The 25874-nt window shown below is 50.0% G+C and overlaps 1 protein-coding gene across 5 annotated transcripts; it reads right to left on the reverse strand.

Moving 5' to 3' along the window:
- On the reverse strand, positions 1-25238 carry ST6GALNAC1 (ST6 N-acetylgalactosaminide alpha-2,6-sialyltransferase 1). 5 transcript variants are annotated; one of them, XM_077854363.1, is made up of 11 exons: positions 25084-25238; positions 22946-23120; positions 3642-4314; positions 2762-2930; positions 2447-2618; positions 2081-2219; positions 1727-1830; positions 1451-1540; positions 1260-1359; positions 843-984; positions 1-705 (listed from the first exon to the last, which is right to left on the reverse strand). In XM_077854363.1, the coding sequence occupies exons 2-11, from the start codon at positions 23074-23076 to the stop codon at positions 521-523; spliced, it is 1905 nt and encodes a 634-aa protein (XP_077710489.1). In that variant the 5' UTR covers positions 23077-23120; positions 25084-25238; the 3' UTR covers positions 1-520. The 5 variants fall into 5 exon arrangements, 4 of the variants coding, with proteins under 4 accessions (XP_077710489.1, XP_077710488.1, XP_077710490.1 ...); XM_077854362.1 differs by having other exon boundaries at positions 22946-23369; positions 25084-25232; XR_013354973.1 differs by having other exon boundaries at positions 566-705; positions 1154-1359; positions 22946-23369; positions 25084-25235.
- Positions 25239-25874: the final 636 nt, after the last annotated feature.

Raw genomic sequence — 25874 nt, forward strand, 5'->3', positions numbered from 1 at the left:
AAAATGAACCCATGTCAAGGATTTTATTTAACTTATTAATTAATGAAGGAACCAGTAAGATGTAAAAACTGGTTCAAGGGAGAACCCAAGGTACGGACATGTATACAGGCCATCAGGAATGTCAAAATGAATTTGCTTGTTCGTACAAAACGGGTCACTGCCCACAAGGGAATCATTACTTGCATCTTTACTGTACAAGATTTATTTGCATCTCCATGGGCAAGAATTATTTTTATTACCATCAGTTTTCTACAACTCAGAGAGTTGTCAAAGAGCTGGAAGACACGGAAAGGTGGAGATCCTTCTAGAATCAGATAGGCCCTGGAAGGATGGGTCCTCTAGACAATCTGTAGTGAAATTAAGTAATGCTCTCAAGATTTCACAGCTGCTAAGGACAAGATTTGGAATTCAAAACCAAATCTACATGTCTCCAAAGGTTCAGGCTTTCCCCCCTAGTGTCAAGTAGCTTTTGGACAGTGAAGGGTGATATTCAGCTGAGATTTGTGGTATTGGCTGGTCATCACTCCCTTTGGTTCAAATTCTCTGGTCTCAAGACCAGAGTCCTCCTTCCTGTGAAGGGAACCCACAGCAACGTTCCAAGCTTCTCCAAGGCCTCAATCAGACATCTGCCATCTTGAAAGCACCTCCTCCTTGGTGCCAGTGTCCCCTGGTGAGTCTGGGGGGGCCTGGGGCCTGGTCTGAACCCTGGGAAAATGGTGGTAGAGTCTCAAGACTCCCACGGTGGCTCCTGCCATGGAATGGCCGAAGGGACTACTGTGGCCCAGGCTCCAGTCACATCTTTGGTTTGGAAATTATGGGACGCTGGTACAGCCGGATTATACCTTCATCGTGCAGCCGCTTCCAGAGTGTTCTCTCTAACGGGAAGTCATGGTTGGTATAAAAGATCGTTCGTTTCCAGGACTTATCATAGTAGTGATCAGAGAAGCGCTCGTGGCCCTCGGTGATGAAGCCATAGGCGCTCACCTACGTAAAGGGTGGAGGAGAAACAAGAACTGAGGTTACTCCCTCCGAGGCTTGTTCTCATGGGCTGTGTGTGTTGGGAGGTGGGGGGTTTTATTCTGGCTCCACCCCTAGGGGTCTGGGTGCAGGCTCCCTGACGTGCACTTGTATACGTGTGTATATCCACACTCACACTCCTCTCCTGCTCCCCCCGGCTGTCGTCCTGTCCTGGACAGGTCCAGGGATACCCCACAGCTGTCTCTCCAGGAGCTCGTGCTCCTCCTGCAGCAGAGCCTTACCTGGTCACAGAGATGAAGGGCCGTGAGCAGCAGGAGGGCCCCAGTGGTGGGACGGTATATTCTCCAGTGGATATTGTTCAGGGTCTTTGACCTCAAAAACCTGAGAAATCCCCAGCCCCCAGCCGTCAGGAGGCTGCAGGGATGAGAGGGGCCCGGTCCCTCCCACACGCGTTCTGCTGCCCTGCTCTCACCTGTTCTTCATGTATCGCATAAAGTCTGGGTGTAGCAACAGGTACCTGTCCAACTGCAAGGTATCCCGGAAAGCCTCCTGGGGCCTGCGCCTGTGGGCGGCATTGGGTCGTTCAGGCTCAGGTCTCTCACGCCCTCCACCGTGGGCCAAGTCGGGGCCGTGGGCATGACTGGAGCCCCATCCCCAGGCGATACCTACGGCTGTGCCCACCTGGCCAGCCCTTCGCAGCCGCTCAACACACGGCTGGGCCTGGGGTAAGGGAGGGGGCGGTGGGTACCTGAACCAGGAAAGGCTACTTTTCACCAGGGTCTGATTCAGAAGCAGCGCTTCCAGCCACTCGTAGTCTCGGGTGCCTTCCAGGAAATGCAGGTAGCGGACATCCTGAGGAGCAAGGACAGCAGGTGGCCGGGCAGTGCCGCCTTCGGGACCAGGGGCTCTGGGGTGGAGGGCTGGGGGGGTGGGGGTGCTGCTCTGGCTCTGACCCCAGCCTGCTCACTCGCTCTCCACAGGCCCGTCCGGCGGTCCTCCCAGCTCCGGCCCCTCGCAGGACCAGACTGCAGTCGCGGGCCACCAGGCTCCCTCTCTCAGCCCGATGCCCCTCCTTGAGAATCGCGGGTGGCCGGGCGCTCACCTTCCCCAGAGGGACGTGCGGGAAGCCCCGACCGCCCAAGGCGAGCAGTGACTGCGTTATGGAGAAGGCGGTGAAGCCGTAGAAGGACGTCCGGGTGCCCACATCCTGCTCGTAGCCCTTAGTGACAGCTCCGCTCAACCTGCTCGGGAAGACAGAACCGCACAGAACCGTCCAGAACCCATGAGTGCAGGAGGGAGAGGCGCGGGGGGGTGGGGGGGGGCGGGGAGGCAGCAGGTGTAAAGGGAGCCTCCCTGGAGCGCCCGGGAACTCCACGGTCCAGACACGGGCAGAGCTGGCCCTGAGAGATCTCTCAGGAGAGGAGGTCTCCGCGGGCGGCAGTCCCAGGGGAGCTGGGCGGGGGCTCACCGGAACACGTGATCGTGGCCGTCTATCTCCTGGCCCACGCGCGAGTCGTTCAGGATGCCCCCGTTCCCCACCACCGCGCAGGTGATGCACTGGGAGCTCCCGGCGGGGAGGCTGGCCCGGAGCAGCTGCTGCTGGGGCACCGGAGGGAAGCGGGTCACCACCTTCTGCACCACTGGAACAAGGGGGGCTCCGCTCAGAGCCCGGGCGGGGGGGGGGTGGCCCTCATGTCCCCCCCACTGCGCCGCGCCGGTGGCCCCCAGGGAAGAGGCGGGCCAGGGACAGAGGCCAGCTGCCCACGCTCCCGGGAGGACTCACGGGACTGATTGAGCTCCATGAAGCCGAAGGGCGGTGCGAAGTGTTCTAGACGGTCCCACTCTCTCTGGCTGAAGCGGCTGGAGTCCAGGAAGAGGGTGAGGTTGGCCAGGAAGAGATTCTGGAGCCAGGGTGACTTGGAGGCCTTGACCTTCACTGAGTCCGGGCAGGTCTGCGTGCGGGAGGGTGGATCAGGCGGGGGGAACACCTCGGGGGCCTCTTCCGTCCTATCCCGAGGGTCTGCTGACCTTCCCTCGCCCTTGTCCTGGCCACCGGAGCCCCGAGGGTCCCAGAGAACAGGGTTCCTGGTGCCCTGGGGATGCCCCTTGGCAGGTGCGTGGGGGAGGAAGCCAGCGGGAGAGCCTGCGCGGGGTTCTGTGTATGACCGTACATGTTCCATGTGTGACCGAACATGTTCTCCCGGCCGTGGGCCCAGGCTGCTTTTCTTAGGGGGGGCAGGGAGGGAAGGTGGGGGCATGGTGTGTGCAAGGAAGATAAGGCATTCCCAGGAATCGGGCTTGTGCATCAGGGCAGGGGGTCCTGGCTGGTGGCCCTGTCCCTCCTTGCCATCTTTCAAGCCGTGCCCCCCGCCCCCTGCCAGAGGATGGATGTTTGGACGTCCAGCCCCAGCGCAGGTGTCTCTCCCCCTGCCCCATGACCTTCCGGGCCTTCTGGGGGCTCCAGGGCAGCGCACGTCACCCTCACACCTTCCCCCGCTGCCCAGGCCAGGATCTGGGACCTGCCTCTTCCTCCTGCTTTGACCACTTAAGGAGAGAAGGTTGGGGTGCAAGCAGGGTAGGGTAGGGCGGAGCCTGGAAGGTGGGGGCAGCGGGGTGGGCTGTCCGCAGGGGCTACGGAGCGGGGAGGCGGTGGCCAGACTCACCGGCTGCAGGGCCTCCGTGTCAAAGCTGTACTGTTCCTCGAAATCCCACCGGGGCTCAGACTTGAAGTTGGCAGCCCGCAGACTCGGGCTTCTCCGGGTGGTGTGGCCCTGGGAAGAGGTGGAGGGTGGCGTGGCCCGGGCTGTGTCCCTGTGCGGGGCAGCCGCTGTGGTGGCTCCTTTCCTCGTCCTCCCCATCGGCCCTGCTCCTGGCGTGGTCAGCGCCTTGGCCTGGCTTTCTGGCACAGGTGTTCGCCGGGTGGTCCGCGCCTTGCTCTGAGGCCCTGGGGTCACCTTCCTGGTGGCTGTCGGCTCCTCCTTCTGGTCCCGCCTTCCTTTGATTGTCCTAGTGTCCTGACTCATCACTGATGGGAGCCCTGTCCTGTCAGACGCCACCCCCTTGTCCTGAGCCCTCGGGGGCAGCGTGTCTGGCATGGTGTCCTTCCTCTCCTGACCCCTCATGGGGGTGGGCTGAGCTGAGGTGGTCTCGAGGGCCTCTGCTCTGGTGTCCTCCTGGGCAGCGTAGGCTGTGGCCAGGGCCTGGGGGGCCCACACGCTCTTCTCTTGCGCTGATGCCACCGCCGGGGCCATTGTCCTGTCTCCCGCTGTGGGGGCCTGCCCTGTCACCTCATGGAGTGACTCTGGGGACCTCTCCTCATTGCGTATGTGCTGATGCCTAGGGATAGACATAAATTTGGGTTAAGGCCGAGGATCGGATCAACAGGTTGGAATAATTAGTATTTATTCTTGTGCCTTGGGTAGACTTCAGACCAGTTTCCGTAAGACATGAAGGGAAGGAGTGTCACTGTCCATACCCCAAATTAAGCTGCACCCATTGGCAGTGGGTCTGGACACTTCCTTTTGACCCATAGAGAGACCGTGGTAGTATCATGGAGGTGGTACCCTGCTTTCACCCCAACCCTCCTTCCACAACCAGGTGTCAGGACCAAAGCCACCACGTTCTCCCTGCATAGGGCTGTCTCTGCACTTGCTCCAGCAATGACTCTCTGACTCTGGCCCTGTCATCTAATATCTGTAGGATACTGTTGACCGACCTTCCTTCCTTCCTTCCTTCCTTCCTTCCTTCCTTCCTTCCTTCCCTTAATGAAGGGTAGGTAACCTCGTGAGCGAGGAAAGATACATGCATCTCATGCATGTCAAGACTTTAGATGCCTGGGGTGTCCGGGTGGCTCAGTCAGTTAGGCATCTGCCTTTGGTTCGGGTTGTGATCTCAGAGTCCTCGGGATCAAGCCTGAAGTTGGGCTCTCTGCTTGGTGGGGAGTCTGCTTCTCCCTCTCCCTCTGTGCTCTTTCTCTCTCAAATAAATAAATAAATAAATAAAATCTTAAAAAAATTACGAAAAATAACTACCTGCCTACCTTGGTGGAAAGATCTACCTGAAATATATATTTCAAACCTTACCTAAAAGCAAACTTGCTTGCTAGCATCGTTAGGAAAAATATACATCCTCAGCAAGTATTCAAGAGCCCGTATCTCCTATTAGATGCTAGACATCCCGGATGCGAGATTGGTCTCGCAGCATGGGCAACAGGAACTCTGGTTCACACACACAGTTGTGTGATGACGATACAGACCAGGTCTCGCCCTGGGGAGCGTGTGGGCTCAGTGGGCCTGGGGGAAGGGGCTCTGTCTGGGCAGGGGATGGTCCCAAGCCGATAGGCAGAACCCGATTATTATCTGCTTTGTAGGTCAGATTGAGGAGTTTGGACTTTATCATTTGTCCTCTTGTCCAGGAGGAACTACTGAGGAATTTCAGGTGGGAGATGGGGGGCTGGTGCCAAAGCAAGGGGGTGGGTGAGTGTAGTTGAATTCCATCCTGGCCGTGCTTTGTTTCTAGTGGTCTGAGAAGATCAATGTAGGGTGCCTGGTCTGGCTTCTGGCACTCGGGGTTTTTGGCTCCAAGGATTAGATTTACTTTCCTTTTATTTCTTCCTCTTGTGGGAGCCTGCCGAAAGCTCCTTAATTTATGCAAATTAGCACCAGGTGTTCTGCTGAGGAAAGTGTGGGTCCTCCGCTCTGCAGGTTTCTCTAACTGGACTTTGTGGGAGGTGGGGATGGGTCTCTGTGCTACACAGGTTTTGGGGGGATTCCTGGGCGCCTTGGGAAAAAGAGTCACCCTCTCTGGGGACCTAGCCTTCACCCTCATGGATTTCCAGGTGTGCTTAACTCCTGCTTCTTTACCTGGCGCACTAGGCCTCCCTGGCTCACCTTGATCACTCTTGACCCAAGCAGCTCTGTTTTGTCTGCTTCTACCACTCTTCTTCCAAGCCACATACCACAGACTTACTGAGACCACAGAGAGAGGAGAGAGAACATGAAATGTGCAGCCAGAGAGACCTGAGTGAGAATCTCTGGCACTTCCAGTTACTAGCTGATGTGACTGGGAGAAATCACAACCCACGTGACCCTGGCTTTTCTTACTTCCTTCCCTCCTTTTTTTTTTTATTTTTTATTTTAAAGATTTTATTTATTTATTCATGAGACACAGAGAGAGAGAGAGAGAGAGAGAGAGGCAGAGCCACAGGCAGAGGGAGATGCAGGCTCCATGCAGGGAGCCTGATGTGGGATTTGATCCTGGGACTCCAGGATCACGCCCTGGGCCCAAGGCAGACGTTCAACTGCTGAGTCACCCAGGCGTCCCGACCCTGGGTTTGCTTATCTGTAAAATGGGCTGCTGCCTTTTGCTCCTGAGAGAAGTCGGCTGTGAGCCTGACAACATGTGTTTAGCATCTGGCACAAAATTCGTGCTCAACCAGATGAGTTCCCCACTTCTCACCCCTGCCGTGGCGCTCTGTTCCCAGTCATTCTTGGTCTGTTCTGTGTAAGTTGGGTGGGGGGGTCTCCTGAGTCTTGTCTCCCACTTCTCCGGTTGCGGCTTTGACTTCTACCTGCCTCTCAACTCTGCAGCCACTAATGTGTTCTTTTATGCAGCAAGTATTTACTGAGCACTGGGGCCTGGTGAGGAGTGCAGCCAGACACATTCCTCCCCCCGTGGAGCCCAGGATCCAAAGGGGAACAATCACAGACAAATGTCAGGTTGTCACCCGGAGACGTGCCGGGAAATGGGTGAGGAGAAAGAAGCCATGGGAGGTATCCTGACCCAAGCTCTGGTTCCTGGGACAACGTGAATACTAAAACCCTACGTGTCATCGAATTGGGCGTGTTTGGGGATTACATTCATTTAGCAGTAATGTCGAGTTCCTCCCTGAATCGTAGACTTGGAGAGGGCAAAAATGCCTCTAAGCAGCCCTTCCCACGAAGCCTCCCACAATGCTGCATCACGTCGGTGCTTTCGAAAGGCTTTCCGAGCCCGCCAAGAAATGGATTTAAACAAACGAGGAATAGAATCTGAAATATGTCCTTGGGGAAGAACATCTCATCCAACAGATGTTGGCTGGATGTTTATGTGCCATGTAGGTTTATAGGTTCCAGGGATACAGATTTGAATAAGGCACAGACCTTGAGCCTGCAGAGTACACTGTAGTCACTGTTATGAAAAGTGGAAGACAGGGGCGCCTGGGGGGCTCGGCAGCTGAGTGTTTGCCTTCGGTCCAGGGCGTGATCCAGGGGTTCAGGGAGCCTGCTTCTCCCTCTGCCTGTGTCTCTGCCTCTCTCTTTTTGTGTCTCTCATGAATAAATAAATAAAATCTTAAAAAAAAAAAAAAGAAGTCCTCAACTCTATAAATGGCCCTTAAAAATAAATAAATAAAAGTGTAAGACAGAGGAGACTTTCATTACCAGAAAAATACAGGGCTGGCCCAGGGTAGTACATGTCCTAGGCAGACTACCTCCCTTAATCCTTCCTCTTTCAGGGCCTCCGTCCTGCACTGTGGCCAGCCCTTCTTGGTGGATTCCCTATTTCCTGCTCCCAAGGCCCCAGGGGAGCACACTTATCCAGGTCCTTCAAGAAGGACAGTCTCTGTTATGACCTTGAAAGTGAGAGAGAGGGATCCCTGGGTGGCTCAGCGGTTTAGCGCCTGCCTTCGGCCCAGGGTGTGATCCTGGAGTCCCAGGATGAGTCCCACATCGGGCTCCCTGCATGGAGCCTGCTTCTCCCTCTGCTGTGTCTCTGCCTCTCTCTTGCTCTGTGTCTCATGAATAAATAAATAAAATCTTTAAAAAACAAAGTGAGAGAGGACCTAACTTCTCTAGAGGCTGGTAGGGAAAGGTCAGCAGTGGGGTCCTTCCACCTTGGAACACTCACACTTTTAACAGGCTTCATGTCGCCAATGCCTCTGCCTTTGTTATGCAGCTCAAGGAAGTAATTTGAATGAGAGATATCCCAGACCAGAAAGGAGAGAAAGGCCCTGAGACAAGGCTGTCCCTTTTCCAGGGACAACCTGGAAAAACTAATAGCCATCAAGACTTTAAACCTTTATTTCTTTTTTTGTTTTCTTTTTCTTTTTCTTTTTTTTTTAAGATTTTATTTATTTATTCATGAGAGATACAGAGAGAGAGGCAGAGACACAGGCAGAAGGAGAAGCAGGCTCCCTTCGGGGACCCCCGATGTGGGGGATCAAGACCTGAGCCAAAGGCAGATGCTCAACCACTAAGCCACCCAGGTGCTCCTGTTTTCCATTTGTAACTAAAGAAAAAAAAAAAAAAAAGATGGGGAGATTTATCAAAAGGATAGAAAATGTCTTGAAGAGCCCAAGAGCAAGATGTAGTTGAGCCTCTAGAAGGGTCTGGAACCTGGAGTCTCTCTCTGAGGCTTGGAAAGGACACAGCCTACCTCTGTTCCTCTAGCCTGCTTTCTGCTTTCTGTTCCTCAGCCCACGTGGCGGTGAGGATGGCCACCCTGTAACACCTACTCCAGCAACTGCTGACTCTCTTTGTTGCCAATTTTTAATTTTTATGGGAGAGATTCTAGCCCACTTGTGTCCCTTCTCTGTCCCTGGCCACATGGTAGGTGATATGGGTCCTAGGGTCCACCCTGTGCACGGTAGGAGGACAATCTGAAGAGAAAGAGGGAGTTGTTGGCTCACAAGCTGGGTAGATACCCCTAAAATATCCATTCTGAAAGAGTATCATCCATGTAGAGTGAAAAACCTGAGTTAGTTCAGAACATGTTCTTGCTGGATTTGGGCCGCGTTTATCTAGTAGAAAGGTTTGGTTACTGTGAGACTTACTCTTCTCCCTTTCAATGTCACCGATGTGCTGAGGCTCCATGCTTGAGGCCCAGCAAAGGCCTAAGTGTCAACTCTGATAACAAACGGCTCTTGTCACTCGGCTGTGAAACTTGGAACTCACTTCCACCTGCATTTCCTACCCCCAGACTACAAGAGGCCTCCAGAAGCTTTCCTTCCAAACTGCAGCACCTTTGTGTGGCTGTGGCTGGTTAGAGGGTGCAGCAGGGTGGTCTTCTACACCAGACACAGCAAATGTACAGCCTGGACAGCTGGCCCTCTGCCTCGTGGCCATGCCAGCCCCGAGGAGGGAGTACCAGGAGCTCCTCTCTGCCGTCCTTTCCAGAGGCAGGAGATACAAGGTACCTTGCAGGTTACTGATGACTCCTTTATATGCTACAAGGAGTTGCAGCAATGACCCAGGTACTGACAAAATTATGTAATTAAGTTGCATTTCAATTCCCTATAATTAAACACAACTATGATTGCTAGGAATGTGGGTGTTTACGTAGGCATTTCCTTATGCTCATGCATGGTATTTACTGAATGCTCAAATTCCTTCCATCCACATGCTGTGTGCCCTGCATTCGTCTTGTCCAGACCCTAGGTGATCCTGAAATTGAACACCATGGGCAAGGCCAGGGCTGGGGTGAAGACAGAAACCTGTTCTCTATTAAGGGTTCAGAGGGATGGCAAATCATTCACGGATCACATCCAAGCAAAAAACAATTCAGTATTAAATTCTGATCTATTTGGGAAGTAAAAATATAAAATGTTGCACTTCAAAAAATAAATTTATTTTTAGCAGGGATCACATGGCTCTATTCAATAAATGAAATGGATACCAAAGAATAATTATCTGTCATCTTCTCCCCTCTAAATTCTGAACTACACAACACCAAGGGGGACCTGGAAGCAAAGACATGGCAGAGGGGTCAAAGTGTATTTATACTTGAAGCCATGAAATGACTGTTGGTAAGAGAGCAGTATTTTCCCATGAATATAGCACAGCTGAGCCTAAACAGTTTGGGGGTGAGGGTCATTGACCCACACACAGTCAAAAATCTGCCTGTAACTTTTGACTCCCCCAGAACTCAACTACGAATAGCCTGCTGTTGACCGGAATCCTTACCAATAGCAAGTCAATCAACACATATTTTGCATGTTACGTGTATTACACACATATTCTTACAATAAAGTCATCTAGAGAAAGGAAAATGTCACTCAGAGAATCCTAAGGAAGGGAAGATACACGTACAGTACTGTAAAACAAATCCATACATACCCGGTATAATTCATGTTGTTCACGGTCAACTGTATCTACTAGAAAGAACATGGTGGGGTTGAAGGTGGCTTGCACGTGGGAGAGGTCATCCAAACTGAAATTTAGCGATAACACCCAAAATCAAAGGCCACTAGTAAAACTAGTAGGAATAGAAGATTATTTTATCAAGGAAAAAGCTCAAGAAACCTCCGTGATGATCTAGCAATTCCACTTCTAGATATTTATCCAAAGAAAGTGAAAACACTAATCTGAAAAGACATGTACACTCCTGTGCTCACTGCAGCATTATTTACGATAGCCAACACATGGAAGCAGCCCAGTGTCCATCGACAGATGACTGGAGAGAGAGAGAGAGAGAGAGAGAGAGAGAGATACATATATATGGATATGTATATATGGAATATTGCTCAGCCATAAAAAACAATGAGGTCTTGCCATTTGCAGCAACATAGATGGACACAGAGGGTATAAGCCAGACAAAGACAAATATCATATAATGCGACGTAAATGTGGAATCTCAAAAACAAAACAAATGAACAAACGAAACGCAACAGAAAGAGACTCCTAGATACAGAGAGTAGAGTGGCGGTTGCCAGAGGGGAGGTGGTGGTGGGGATGGATGAAATAGGCAAAAGAGATTAAGAAGCACAGTCTTCCAGTAACAAATAAGACTCAAGGGTGTAAAGTGCAAGCCTAGGGAATACAGTCAACAATATTGTTCGGGTAGGGTTTTTTTAAGATTTTATTTATTCATGAGACACACAGATAGAGAGGCAGAGACACAGGCAGAGGGAGAAGCAGGCTCCCTGTGGGGAGCCCAATGCGGGACTCGATCCCAGGACCCCAGGGTCACACCCTGGGCTGAAGGCAGATGCTCAACCACTGAGCCATCCAGGTGCTCCTATAGTCAATAATATTGTAAAAATAATAAATAAATAAATAAACAAACAAATAAATATTAAAAAATAATAATACTGTAACAGCTTTGTATGGTGACAAATGGTAACTGGCCTTATTGTGAGCATCTCATAATGTATGTACATATTGAATCATTATGTTGTACACCTGAAACTGATATCCAATATTTTTTTTAATCAATTATTCTTCAGTAAAAACCGAAGAAAAACAAAAAGTCTTTTGATTTCCTAAATAATTCTGGGCTCTGCCGTTCAACGGAACAGACAGTGGAGGAGGCTTCAGGCTAGGTGTGCCTGCCCTGTGACAAGTGGCTGGTCACACACATGCCTCTACTTACGTCTTCATGACGTGGACCACCTTCCCCCAGTCCCCACCATTTTTGCTGATCACTTGCCTCTTCAGGGTTCCACATCTGGTTCCCCCACCTCAGTTTCTATTGTACCTCTCCTTGAAAGGGAAACAAACCTTAGGCTCCCCAGCACTGCCTGTCATCACCCCCTGCTGAGGACCCTCCATGACGGGGAGGGTCTCACCTCTAGCACCCCACATGGTGGTTAGACCAGCCTGGAGCTGCTGAAACTCCCTTGGGGTCTGCATAGCTCTTTAGGGGCTCTGGTCTCATCTGAAATGGAAACCAGTCATTCTGTTGTGCTCTCTCCCTAAAATTTGCAGTTTATTTTCCCCAGGAAATCCTGAAACTTTTTGCATAATTTACATTTTAGAGCTTTGCCCTGAAACTTTAGACATGTCCATAAAGTTGCTTCAATCACTAAAAGCTGTCCTTTGCCTTGCTTTGCTTTAATTATCTTTGTAGGCTGGAAAAAAAAATACAGAAATCTGTATTCTGTTGTTGTTCCAAGTGTTCTTTCTTCAAATTAAAGCCAATTCTCTTACTTGTTTAGTTTCTGGCCAATTAAATCCTAATGAAGGACAATATAAAATGGGAACAGAAGAGGAAACACATCTAAGCCACTGCTCCTAATGCTTGAGTAGCTGGATCCTATTTCCAGAGCTGTCCCCCCAACAGAGAGACCCAGAGCATGCTGAGATTCCCCTTCACCTAACTGTGGCCCAGGAGATGGGAAGCTGGTTTATTTTATTTTTTAAGATTTTATTTATTTATTTATTTAATTTATTTGACAAGCAGGGGGAGTGGCAGGCAGGGGGAGAGGGAGAAGCAGGCTCCTACTGAGCGAGGAGCCCGATGCGGGGTTCCATCCCAGGACCCAAGCCAAAGGCAGATGCTTAACTGACTGAGCCACCCAGGCCCCAGGGAAGCTGGATGCTCTCCCTCCCTATAATACACAAGTACAGACACAAAAGCTCTCCTGAGACCTACGGGCACAAGTCTTGAGAGTGAAGGAGAGTAGGGAAGACCTCGGTAACCAGGTGAGAAAATGTTCTAAACTGAACAATGGCAGGTGTATATAGGCCAAGAATCCCAGATGCAAGATAAGACCATGTGGCCTGGTGGCTGGGAAAGAATCAAGGTTGTTTAAAGCAAAGTCAGTTTTTATGACCTGTAACTGGAACCCGGCTTATCTCTTTTGGAGATAATCAGATCTGCAAGTAAGGTTTATTTCAGGGGTTAGCCCAAGTTCAGGTGACGCTTTTAGGCAGGCACTTTTGAGATAGAGACCTTGGGGGAAAGGTTCTTCCCCCTCCCCATCTCTCTGCCCAAGAGAGAAAGGAGAAGAGCAAAGCAGTCGAGTGGGCAGCTACCCTGTCCTCCGTTGGTGCAGGAAGGCTCCCCGAGAAACTGCCAAACCCCACAACCCTGATGGCGTTTAATAACTTCAGGGTCTGGCTTTTACCGCTTCTGCTTCTGATGGCACAGAGCAGTGCTCTTGGAGCGAGGTGGCCCACAGCGTCATAGCTGTCACCCACCCAGGACCTAACCTCTTGGGCTCTGGCTGTCCTCAAGGGTTCAACTTGAGTCTGGCCAAAGCCTAACTTCTTGGCACTTGGCAAATGGGCGGCGGAGCACACGGGGGCGTAAAGTAACTGCCTGAGTTCCAGCTCAGCCCTAACTAGCCAGCTGCGCGACCTTGGGCAAGTCACAGAACACGGAAAGCCCCTGTTCTCATCCATTAAATGGGAATCTCTCTCCCTCTCTCTCTTTTTAAATTTTAGTTATTTATTTGAGAGAGAGATAGAGATTAATAACAGAAAGCATGAACCCAGGAGGAGAGGGAGAAGCAGGCTCCCAACTGAGCAGGGAGCCCACTGAGCGGGGCTCGATGCAGGGACCCCAAGATCATGACCCCAGCCGAAGGCAGGTGCTTAACCGACAGATCCACCCAGGCCGCCCCATTCAATGTGAATCTTTTTCTTTCTTTCTTTCTTTCTTTCTTTCTTTCTTTCTTTCTTTCTTTCTTTCTTTCTTTCTTTCTTTCTCTTTCTTTCTTTCTTTCTTTCTTTTTCTTTTTTCTTTCTTTCTTTCTTTCTTTCTTTCTTTCTTTCTTTCTTTCACACATAAAGAGAGGCAGAGACACAGGCAGAGGGAGAAGCAGGCTCCCCACAAGGAGCCCGATATGGGACTGGATCTCAGGACCCTGGGATCACACCCTGAGCCAAAGGCAGATGCTCAACTGCTGAGCCACCCAGGCGTCCCTCAATGGGAATCTTAATATCAGTCTCATAATACTGTTGTGAGGACTTCACAAGCTAGAGTATAAAAGGTATTTGGAAAAATGCCGTTTTTGTAAGATTTACTTATTTAAGACTTTATTTATTTATTTGAGATAGAGAGAGAGAGAGAGAGAGATGCATGAGCAGGGGGGAGGGAGAAGTAGACTCCCTGCTGAGTGGGGAGCCTGACGTGGGGCTTGATCCCAGGATCATGGGATCATGGCCTGAGCTGAAGACAGATGTTTAACCAACTGAGCCACCCAGGCACCCTGAAAAATGCCATGTTGTACAAATGTATTCTAGTCGAACTGGGTCAAGTGCTAATGTGTACGACACAGAGTGACCGTCAGAGTCCCCATCCGCTCCCCTTTGGGTTCACGTGTTCAGAGATGAAAGCCTAAAAGGGCAACAGGTGTCAAGGCCACGGGTAAGTGGCCTATTTCATTTGTAGCACTAAACCACTTAATCAAGAAGTCAAGAAGAGGCAGGTAGGCATGCAATTCTGAAATAGGGAGGTAATTACCAAAAGAAAGAGCAGAAAGAGTTGACGCAGTTGCCCTGGGAATCAAGATTCTGGAGTAGGGACAAGTCACGGGGCTCTCTCTATGTTGATGTAAACTTTGCAATACTATTTGCCTGAAACACTTGCATATCAGCTTAATAAAAAACTAATAATAATGGGAAAAACATGAAAACTAAATGAGACATCTTGTCGAAAATTCTATGAAAGTTTGAAAATCTGGGATGTCCGGGTGGCTCAGTGGTTGAGCGTCTGCCTTCAGCTCAGGTCGTGATCCCGGAGTCCCAGGATCGAGTCCCGCATCAGGTTCCCTGCATGGAGCCTGCTTCTCCCTCTGCCTGTGTCTCTGCCTCTGTCTCTCTGCCTCTGTCTCTCTCTCTCTCTGTGTCTCATGAATAAATAAATAAAATCTTAAAAAAAAAAAGAAAAGAAAATTTGAAAATCTAATGCAACATTTAGTCCACAGATATTACTGAGTGGTGATTAGATGCCAGGCATTGAGAACTCTCTGTTAAGGATAAGAGAGCTATTGTCACTCATCTTAAGAAGCTCCAGAGCGAACAGGGGAACAGACATGAACATAAATAGATGCTATAAAGTGTTAGGTCCGATGCTATTAGTCATACGTGTGGGAGAGAGTGTGTGGATACACCCTAGGGACACGGTTCTGCTGGAGGGGGGGCACTTCACTATGGAGGTGGTGCCTAAATGGGTCTTTTGTTCCCGAATCTTTCTTCACAAACAAATTTTTCTGAAGTATTCGTCCTTTTATAAAAGCAGAAAATGGATTTAAGCAGAAAAAGATATCAGTCCGTGGATTATATCCTCCCAAAGAATCTGCCGGTGGCGCCTTCAGGGCACGCACATCCAGACCCCCTTCCTACGCCTGTTACACTTACAAATGTGTGTGCTGTTTCGGAATGTTATTTGTTTCCCTCCTTGTACTTTCTCCCTTTCCCATTGGCGTCCACTTCTCACCCTCCGCAGCTGTGAAGAGCCCCATGTTCATTGCCTCCGTGGACACATGTGGCCAATAAGAGCTGGAAGTAAAGGATGTCCTGCAAGACCTCTGCTTTTCCCCCCCATGCCTGAGCCCTAAGGGGGGGGAGGAGATTTGGTGAAATAGATGTCTCGGGGAAGGACTTCTCTGTTTCCTCCCACCATCGCCCCCTCCCTAGAAAGATTCCTGTGGATGAGGGGGAGGGAAAGGAGGAGGGAGAGAAGAGAGGGGTCTGTGGATCCTGAGGTTGGAGGGCTCCTGCACCCTACTGCCTTGTAGTGTTCCTAGAGTCTAATATGACCCCGAAGGGAAATGACAGCATGCTGATCCCAGGAAGACAGCGGCTGAAAGTTCTCACACCTAAGCAGGTGCACATGAAAGAGCCAAGAGGCAGAGACGACGAAGGATGTCTCGATGGCACCACGATGGCTAAGAATCAGCTGCCCCCACCCAGGCCCTGACACCGCATCACGTATCGGGGAGCCCTTGACACCATCCTAGGAAGGGTGCAGAGGAGCAAGAATGGCTGAGATTAAGTTTCTTTTTTTTTTTTTTTTTTAAGATTTTTATTTATTTATTCATGAGAGACATACAGATTGAGAGAGAGAGGCAGAGACACAGGCAGAGGGAGAAGCAGGCTCCATGCAGGGAGCCTGACGTGGGACTCGATCCGGGGTCCCCAGGATCACACCCCGGGCTTCAGGAGGCACTAAACCGCTGCGCCACCAGGGCTGCCCCGAGATTAAGTTTCCCTGCAGCTCGGTGAATGGTGGGGGGATCCAGGATCAGAAATCAAGGGGTGATAGAAAATGAAGTTATATTCTTAGACTAAAATCAAGTAAGAGAAAAAAAGAAAATCCATAGCCTTGATTTTACAGCTGACTCTTATTGGTCAGCTCTGAAGCCGACCCAAGGCATAGAATCTTCCAAGGCAAATTCATTCCAGACCACGAAAGCCAAGCCAGTGGAGGCACGGTCTTAGATTGTATTTCCATATCCGGGAGCACCTCAGAGACCGGCACCAAATGAAGAAGATATGAGAAGTAGTCCAATAACCTTGGTTTGAAATCATACAATCCATCCTATTTGTTGCCAAATCCAGGCGATCCAACTTATTTTCAGTCCTTTCTTTCTAACGTCCTGTCACCAGAGCTTCCCCGCCCAGGGCTCCTGGCTCTACCCCAAACCATTGCAACAGCCTCTAACCCAGCCCCCGCTGAGACCACCTTCCCCCCACCGCCTACCCTATAATCTGTAGCAGAGGAGCCTGCTCAATGCACGAATGTCATCACGTTCCTCCCTTACGCTGAGGTTTTTCCACAGCCCTAGAATAAAGTTTAAACTGTTGGTACGTTACTGAGGGTCTTGCATTTATTCTTTCATCAACAAGCATTTAAAAAACGCTGTTATGCCTGCCTGATGTCCAGGACCTGTTCAAATTACTGAGGAAAGAGAGACAAATAAGACAGGCCTTTCCCATGCGAAATTCATAGTCTGGCAGGAAATAAACTGTGTTCGTGACAACGTGTTATGATAGGTGTGATAGAGGAAGGTGGGGGTGTGGGTGCCGGGGAGGGAGGGGTGCTGTGATGCCAGTGCAGGTCATGGCTGGGAGGGTGGACTCTGGAGCTAGCTTGGCCTGGGTTTGAACTTAAATGACAAGGCTGACCTTGGATAAGTTGCCTAACCTCTCTTATCTGGAAAAGAGGCTGTTGTTAATAATAGTATCTACTCCCAAAGCCTTGATATGTGGTCAAGGTTTTTGTGATATGATGCTCAAGGGTTTTGGAGACCAGTGCCTGGCATGTGGAGCCCCCCTATCAGCTTGTGTTACACTAGTAATCAGCCTCTCATGCCTGTACACGTCCCGCCGGTTCCCAAGCTTGCACCGTTCCCGCTGCTTCTTTAGTGTGCAACAATCCTGATCCTGCATGCTGAAATGTCACACGGCCTTCTGGCTCTCTGCAGATGCCACCATCCCCACAGCCTTCTCCTCATCCCCCCCACCCCCACCCCAGGGTGGAAATGACTCTTGTAACTTTGCTCCCATAGGGCCTGTCACATTTGACTTAACTGTGGTTGTCACACACCCTCTCTGGTTTTGTGTACATCTCTCTGCTCCATTAGACTTGAGAGTCAACAGGAAGTCAAGAATCATGGATTTCGGAGCCTAAATCCTCTGTGTTCAAATCTTGGTTTGTTACTTCCTGGCTGGGTGGATTTAGGCTTAGCATTTTTTTAAAAGATTTTTTAAAAAAGATTTTATATATTTATTCATGAGAGTCACAGAGAGAGAGAGAGAGAGAGGCAGAGACACAGGCCAGAGGGAGAAGCAGGTGCCCCACAAGGAGCCTGATATGGGACTCGATCTTGGACCGTAGGATCACGCCCTGAGCCAAAGGCAGACGCTCAACCGCTGAGCCACCCAGGCGTCCCTAAGATTTTTTTTTTTTAAGATTTTATTTATTTATTCATGAGAGACACAGAGAGAGAGAGAGGCAGAGACACAGGCAGAGGGAGAAGCAGGCTCCATACAGGAAGCCTGATGTGGGACTCGATCCCGGGTCTTGAGGATCACACCCTGGGCTGAAGGCGGTGAGCCACTCGGGCTGCCCAGATGGTATTTTTTTTTTAAAGTACTGTCCACACCCTACGTGGGGCTCGAACCCCGGGATCAAGAGTCGCACGCTCCACCTGCTGAGCCAGCCAGGCACCCCTAAGCTTAACATTCAGAACCTCATATCCCTCATTTTTGTAAAAGAATAAAAATACTGAAGTTGGGCAACAGCTATGAAGATCAGAAGTAGCACACAGAAAGCTCCTGAGCGTAGGTTAGCGTTTTGGGAAATCTCCAGCTCTGAAACGATAATCCTGTGTCATAAAACATGCAAACACCTCGGTACCAATGACCTTCAGAAACCACCGATACTACGTGGAGTTGGCGTTTTACAAACCCCTTTGATCTCTGACCTGTCACCCTTTGCCCACCCAGCCTGCAGGGAGAGGTGGGCCCCCGCCGCACCCCCCACAGTCTCTCACTGCACCCTGCTCTCTCCTCCGCATCTCTCTCCTTCATCAAAATGTCTCCTGATTTTCCACTTCTCCCTTCCCTCCCGCCCCAGGTCCTCTTCATCTTACATTTCAAAGGCTAAAGCCACCTGTGAGGGCACCGGGTTGGCCACAGTCCCTCCCTCTGCAGCAGGATAATCCACTTGTCAGGTGCATCCCTTGGTTGCCACCATAGGTCAGGCCAAAAGTGGTAACTCATCCCTCCATCCAATCTGTCCTGTTCCCTTTGGACAGACTGAACCATTGCACAATCCCACTTTTGAGAAGTCACCTCCCTGCTTCAAAACCTCTTGCATCCACCCTCGGCCCCACCCTCCTGAAATGCCCTTCCTCTGCTCCCTGGAGCGAGCCCCTCGTCTCTACAAGGCGTGTTTGTCCACGGCTCAGCCAAGGGGACACTTAGGCGGGGTGGCCTCCTTGCTTGTACTATTCTTTCCACACCTTTATCGGAGTCCTACCTGCCTCGAGACCCATCTTCCCATTGAAGCTTTCAAAGGACCCACGTCCTTCCCTCCAGGGACCTCTGCTCTTAGGGTGCTTACTCTCTGTTACTCGGTTTGCAGCTTAGTTACCGAGACAGTTTACTGAGAAGTCTCAGCGTGTGACCTTCTCTCTCACCTCTAATGCCTTGGGCAGTTCTATAACTTTATAGTATAATCACCTTTCATGATTGAAACTCAGTCTAAAAAAAGAATTATAGGAAAGATTAACAAAACAAAACAACCCTCAACCCCCAAATTCAGTCTCACCCATTTTTTAGAGCTCTAGTTGTCCTGTTGGTTCAGAGCTCTTCCCCCCTACACCCCCAGCTGGGTCAGAGCCAAGCCCCAAGGCTTGGGAGATAGGGCAAGAAGGGGGTGGTGGTGGTGTGGAGGAGGCCGGAGGCAGGGGCGGCAAGAATCTGGGTCAGCCACAGAGAAGACTTTCCCTTCCCTTTGAAGACCTAGCTCTCGGATATTTTTTTAAAGATTTTATTTATTTATTCACGAGAGATACAGAGAGAGAGGCAGAGACACAAGCAGAAGGAGAGGCAGGCTCCCTGCTGGGATCCCAATGTGGGACTCGATCCCAGGGCCCTGGAATCAGGCCCTGAGCCAAAGGCAGGTGCTCAACCACTGAGCCCCCCAAGTGTCCCACTCTTGGGTATTATTACTTAAGTGACCACCTGTCTGGGAGGAGTAGGGGGACGCAGCGTCCCTGCTCCCCCTGAAGGCCAGTGTGTTTGTCTCCTGACAGGTACTCTCAGGAGGGTCAGTAAATGTGGTTTCCCTGGGGCAGCAATTTTCTTGGCACTGGGGATCCCCGCATGAGTGCGCCAACAGTATTCCGTGTCCCAAACACTTCTCTGGAGTGGATGTCCCATTACTTGGCCCCAGTAGGTAAGTGGGTGGCTCTGGTCCCTCCATGGCACCACAGGAATGCCGAGCTACCCTCCACAGCCTCCTTGACTTTGAAGGCCCTGGGGTCAGGGCAGGTGGGCTCTGGTTTTTTCCCGGATACATAACGCCATGGACAATTCCAACCACCTTCCGCCTTCAGAAATCTCTAGATCACAAACAGGCACCAGTCTACTTACCTCTCTCCTTAACCCCGGGACATATGACATCAGCTGGGGAAGGAGACGAGGCACCCAGGTCACCGTGAGTGACTCTCCCGCAGCCCTCTCCCACCCCGCCCGTGTCTCTCCAGGGATGCTGTCATACTCTGACCTTCCCACCCTCCCTGGTCTCCTATTTAAGCTAGATTGAGTTGGGTTTTGTCACTTGTGATCAAAAGAGTTCCAGCGTACCCAAACCCAGATTTATGCCGGACACAAAAATAAACTGCAGATGGGAGAACTATGTAAGCTTGAAGAACAAAAGCACAAAAATAATAGTAGACAATATAGAAAGTGATTTATAGAATTTTTAAAAAGATTTTGTTGGGCAGCCCCGGTGGCGCAGCAGTTTGGCGCCTCCTGCAGCCTGGGGTGTGATCCTGGAGACCCGGGATCGAGTCCCACGTGGGGCTTCGCATGGAGCCTGCTTCTCCCTCTGCCTGTGTCTCTGCCTTTCTTTCTCTCTCTCTCTGAATAAATAAATAAATCTTAAAAAAAAAACTATAAAAAAAAGATTTTGTTAATTTATTTGACAGAGGGAGAGCACAAGCAGGGGGAGCGGCAGAGGGAGAGGGAGGAGCAGGTTCCCACTGAGCAGGGAGCCCAACTAGGAGCTCTCCATCCCAGGACCCCAGGATCATAACATGAGCCAAAGGCAAACGCTTCACCGACTGAGCCACCCAGGTGCCCCGAAATTTATATAATTTTGAGGTGGGACAGGCTTTCCCCCAAGTTGCACAAAGTCCAGTGGCCATAAAGGAAAAGAAGACTTCATCTACATAAAAATTACTTGTGTGACACAAGACAGCATAAACAAGGCAATAAAAACAAATATCAGCTCAAAGAGAACATTTGAAGTATTGTCACATGTGCGATAGAAAAGCGTTAATAGGGCAGCCTGGGTGGCTCAGCGGTTTAGCACCACCTTCAGCCCAGGGCATGATCCTGGAGTCCTGAGATCGAGTCCTGCATCGGGCTCTCTGCATGGAGCCTGCTTCTCCCTCTGCCTGTGTCTCTGCCTCTCTCTGTGTCTCTCATGAATAAATAAATAAAATCTTAAAAAAAAAAAAGAAAAATGTTAATATCCCTCAGGTACAAAAAACTCCTGCAATTAAGAAAAAAATAAACAGTAGCTCCTGGGTGACTCAGTCGGTGAAGGGTCTGACTTCGGCTCAGGTCATGATCCCAAGGTCTTGGGATGGAGCCCTGGTCAGGCTCTCTGCTCAGTGGAGAGCCTGCTTCTCCCTCTCCCTCTGCCCCTCCTCCTGTTCTCTCTCTCTCTCTCTCTCTCTCTCTCAAATAAATACATAAAATCTTAAAAAAAGGAGAGAAAAAGATAAATAATTTAATTTTTTAGGGGAGCAAGTGATATACACAGGTCATTCATTCCCAGAAAAATATGAATGATCGGAGCACCTGGCTGGTTCAGTTAGAAAAAATACAGTCAATATGGTCAATAAGCCTAAGAGGATCCTTGAATTCACAGAGGCCTGAGAAATGCAGATTCAAAAGAGAGACACATTTGAACCTCTCAGATGCTTAAACTTTAAAAACATTAATGATTTCTGGTGTGGCCCGGGGGTGGGGGTGAGGGAGTGAACACGCACACGGGTTGCGGTAGCCTTCTCAGAGGATGATCTGGTGGCATCTGTTGACATTTGATGTGAGTGTACCCATTGCCTTGGCAATTCCATTTCTAGAAACCTACCTACAGACATACCTATGTAAATGTACAAAGGTGTGTGAAGAACCAGTGGCAACCCAACGGTCAACCCACAGAGACTGGATGAGTAAACTCATATCCGTACCCAGCGCCACGAGTAAGATGGGAGTGGGTTTGTACACGTCAACATGGAAGGGTGTCCAAGGTACACTGTTGATTTAAAAAGCCAGCCTGTGGAACAAGGTGTAGAGTGTGATACCTGCCTATCCACCTATGTGTCCACCTATTGACCTACCCTTCCATTTATCCATCTGTGGTAAGGGCTTGTGTAGCCTAAGGTAAAAAGCACAGGCTAGGGAAGCAAAATACTAGGACCAGAATCTGGCCCCAGGACACCTGGGTGGCTCAGCGGTTGGGCTTCTACCTTTGGCTCAGGGCGTGACCCCGGGGTCCTGGGATCGAGTCCCACATCGGGCTCCCTGCATGGAGCCTGCTTCTCCCTGTGCCTGAGTCTCTGCCTCTTTGTATGTCTCATGAATTAAAAAAAAAAAAAAAAATCCTGTCCCCGTGACTTCCTAGCAGGATGACTTTGGCCAATTCACTTCAGCTCTCGGTGTCTCTCTGTATACTCACAAGCATCAGGATTAGTTAACACATAAGGCATTTAGAAGAGAAGTGTTGGCTACAATTAGGTGATAATTCTCTGTACACCAAAGAATCAAGCGTGGTCACCCCTCGAGAGTGGGTGGACATGGGGGTGTGATGAAGAAGACCCTCACTTCTTGCTTGTGTTTTTCTACACTTTCTGAGAGCATGTATTACCTTCCAATTTTAAGAGCAGTGGAATATAAAATCATTCAAAAACAAACAAAAAACAAAACAAAACAAAAACTGAGTCTGGAAAGGAAGGGACTCTCCACTCCTAGAGATGTGTTGATTTTATAAGAAAACTGGTCTATGAGGTCCTTTAGAGGGATGAGCTTGGGGGAATTAAGCTGAGTGAGAGGCCTCCCATTTTCTGACAAACTCCTCAGGGAGAGTGTGATTCTGAAATGAATGGAATCCACGGGGTAAATCTTTTGCTTTTGGACACATCCAATGGCACACGTGCGAACTATCCCTAAAGTTGTTACCATTACTTACAGTCCCCCAGGGGTGGGATGGGACTGGGGGGGTCCATCTTCTTTCTGTGCCTTCCAGGGACCCAGACCCACAGTTTGCAAACTCCTGCCTGCATTTCCCCTTGACAAGCCGCCAGGCATTTGGACACCTTGGTTTTCCCACCCCTGCCACCTGCTGTCCCTTAGGTGTCCCCTTGGATCATCCTTGCCGGTGGTTGTTGACAATGTGCCTGACTCCTGGCACCCCAGGTGGACACACAGCGGTGTCTTGGAGTTCCCCAGGCTTCCCTGGGCTAGAGTCTTTTTAAAGTTCTTCTAATAAATTATGAGGAATTTGGAAAGGGTCAGAACCTTACCTGAAAGGTTTGGTATTGGGCTCCTTAATAAAGGAGGGCAGGATGAAGACAAAGAAGGTCAACACAGCCGAAAGCAGGAACCATTGTGTAGTTTGGTCCAGATGACTGAGTCTACACAGGCGGATCTTCATGGTGGTGGGTCAGGTGCTGCAGGAGAGTTCTGCATATCCTGGAGCTTGGATATGGGCCACAGGTAGTTTAAGTGCTGAGATACCTTGGCCGGGGAGTGCTCACCACTTGTCTTAACAAGGAGCCACTCTGGTAAACACTGAGTCTATCAGGATCTGCCAGGGAAAGGAGGAGCTCCCTTCCCTGCTTTCTGAAGGCTTATAGGCTGGCGTGGCTTGAAGGAAGGAAATTCCTTTTGTTCAAACAAGTTTTCTTTCCTTTTCTTTGTCTTTGAAGCCAACTTCTGCATATAGAACTTTATGAGAAACATGCACACGTTATATGGAACCTCACTTTTATCAGGTTCCAAACCCTTGGGGACCCCGGGCAAGTGCACAGGCTGGAAGAGCCTCGTGCTGATCTCCATGCGCAACCTGACCTTTATAAGAAAATTACGAGGAATCTGTTTAGCTTTGAGATCCTCTAGCAATGTTTCCTCTTTTTTTTTTTTTTTTAAGATTATATTTATTTATTTGACAGACAGAGACAGAGAGAGCACAAGAAGGGGCAGGGACAGAGGGAAGAGAAGCAGACTCTCCTCGCTGGGCAGGGAGCCTGACATGGGGCTCGATCCGAGGACATTGGGATGGTGACCTGAGCCAAAGGCAGACACTGAACTAACTGAGCCACCTGGGTGCCCCTTTAGCAATCTTTCCTAAAAGAACACCATGCAACCATAAACTAGAGCTCCGAGAACATCCCATTTCCAAAGTGTTCAGAGTGGTGGTGCTCAGTCCTGGGTGCGCATTAGAATCATGTAGGAAGCTTTCCTGTATCCTGGTGCCCAGACTGCATTGAAGCCAATGAAGACAGGATCTCTGGGAGTGGCTATTTTTCCAGCAGGAGAATCTTTTGAGTTCCCCAGGTGATTTCCAACATGCGGCCAAGCAGAGAACCACTGATTTACAGTCATTTGGCTCAACCTTCCCTGCTTCTCTTCTGGAGTCAGGACCATGACAGTACTGCGCAGCTACTCTGAGCCAGCTCTGTGAGCAGTCCACCTGCACCCAGGCCCTCGCAGCTACTCGAGGCGCTGGATGCTGTTATCAACCCTATTTTATGGCTGGGGAAATTGCCTTTTTCAGCAAGCAGCTTGCCCTAGATCACAGAGTGAACCATCAACTTGGAGACCCCAAGCAGCCCACCTACAGGTTGCCTTCCTACCTGCTGCCCAGCAGCACCTCTGAGAAATCATTAACTCTGCTTTGATAGGAAGTACACAAGGCATCATTCTTAGGGGAAATGTATAACTCCGAGGAATAGTAGCAGTTGTAGAAAACTTCGAAAATTCAGAGAAGCAGCTCTTCATAAAGTACGGTGGGTTATTAATATTTAAAGTGTTGCTTCCAGGATATTGAACTACATACACAGGTGTTTTCCAGCAGGTGAAATGGTGGGAGATGCGGCTTGGAGGAATAAGCTCTGAAGCTCAGGGGACCTGGGTTTGTTGCTCGCCCATGGCAGGGTATATTCAGAGGAATGCACAGCCTCCCATTCTGTACCCAACGTTCCTTGGCCTTCACCCAGGGCATGCACCAATAAATGCTTAAGCCACCATCCCCAGGCAGGATGAAAAAGGTAAGACATACTTCTGAGTGGCTGAGAGTACTATAGACGCCTCACGGCCTTCCTTTGCCCCGTACCATACACTGAACTGGTGGCACTATTTCAGGGGATGGGCTGGGAGCAAGGAGAAAAGTCCCTCTCAGTACCGATTTAATTCCTCTCTCTTTATCTCTCTCTCTCTGAACACACCTAACCTATAAGCGCTCATACAATGACTCTATAAATATTTTCTGAGTAGACCCAGGTCATAACCCTCTGCCTTAACTGACCCATAACCAACCTGAGTTCCCCTGTGCGCCTGCCATGAACAATTACCCTACACCCCGGTGCCTGTTTGCAATGCTAGGCAAATGACGCACATGGGGTGGCGGTAGGCGGTGGGGAGGGGGGGTGCATTTTCTTACCCTCAGCACGGGTTCACCTGCAAGGAGTGTCTCTTTCATCTCGCCCCCCGCTTTGGGGAAAGGTTCTCAGTGTTCTGACTACCACAGTGCATGGAGATCTAGGTGGGCTCCTGGGTGTGAGCTGGGCTGCAGAACACAGTCTGTGCCACTCACCACCTCCAGGGTGGGTTGAACTTGGAGTATGGAAAGCCCACAGAGGGGGTGGGGGGTGGATAATCCAGAGTTCTAGCTTCCTGGTTTATAGCTTCCAGCCAATGCTGCTGCAGCACTGGCCTGTGTACTGTGCGAGATCCAGAGAAACACCTGTTCTACTGGAAATAGACTTTCCAAATGCGTTTCCAACCATCACCATTGTTTCATGTTCAGTAAGCTCGACTTTCCTCTCCTTTTTGTTTTTACTTTTATTTTATTTATTTATTCATGAGAGACACAGAGAGAGGTAGAGACATTAGCAGAAGGAGAGGCACACTCCATAAGGGGAGCCCGATGCGGGACTCCATCCTGGACCCTGGGATCACGACCTGAGCTGAAGGCTCAACCATTGAGCCACCCAGGTGTCCCTTTCCTCTTCTTTTTAAAGCTTTTGATTTTGTCTTTATACTTTAGCCAGCAGGCTGCATGAGACCTTCTATGCAGATAAAGTTGTTAAAAGATACTTTTTGGTCAAAGGTAAGGTTGCGACTGTCATATGGATATGAAACTTGAATATGTGTTAAAGGTTTTATTCTACTCATGAGAGAACTGGGCAGATGTAATCATTGATTCAAAAGAGAAAGTGAAGAGGCACAGAT

Source organism: Canis aureus, chromosome 16 (assembly GCF_053574225.1).
Source record: "Canis aureus isolate CA01 chromosome 16, VMU_Caureus_v.1.0, whole genome shotgun sequence".
Taxonomy (NCBI): Eukaryota; Metazoa; Chordata; class Mammalia; order Carnivora; family Canidae; genus Canis; species Canis aureus.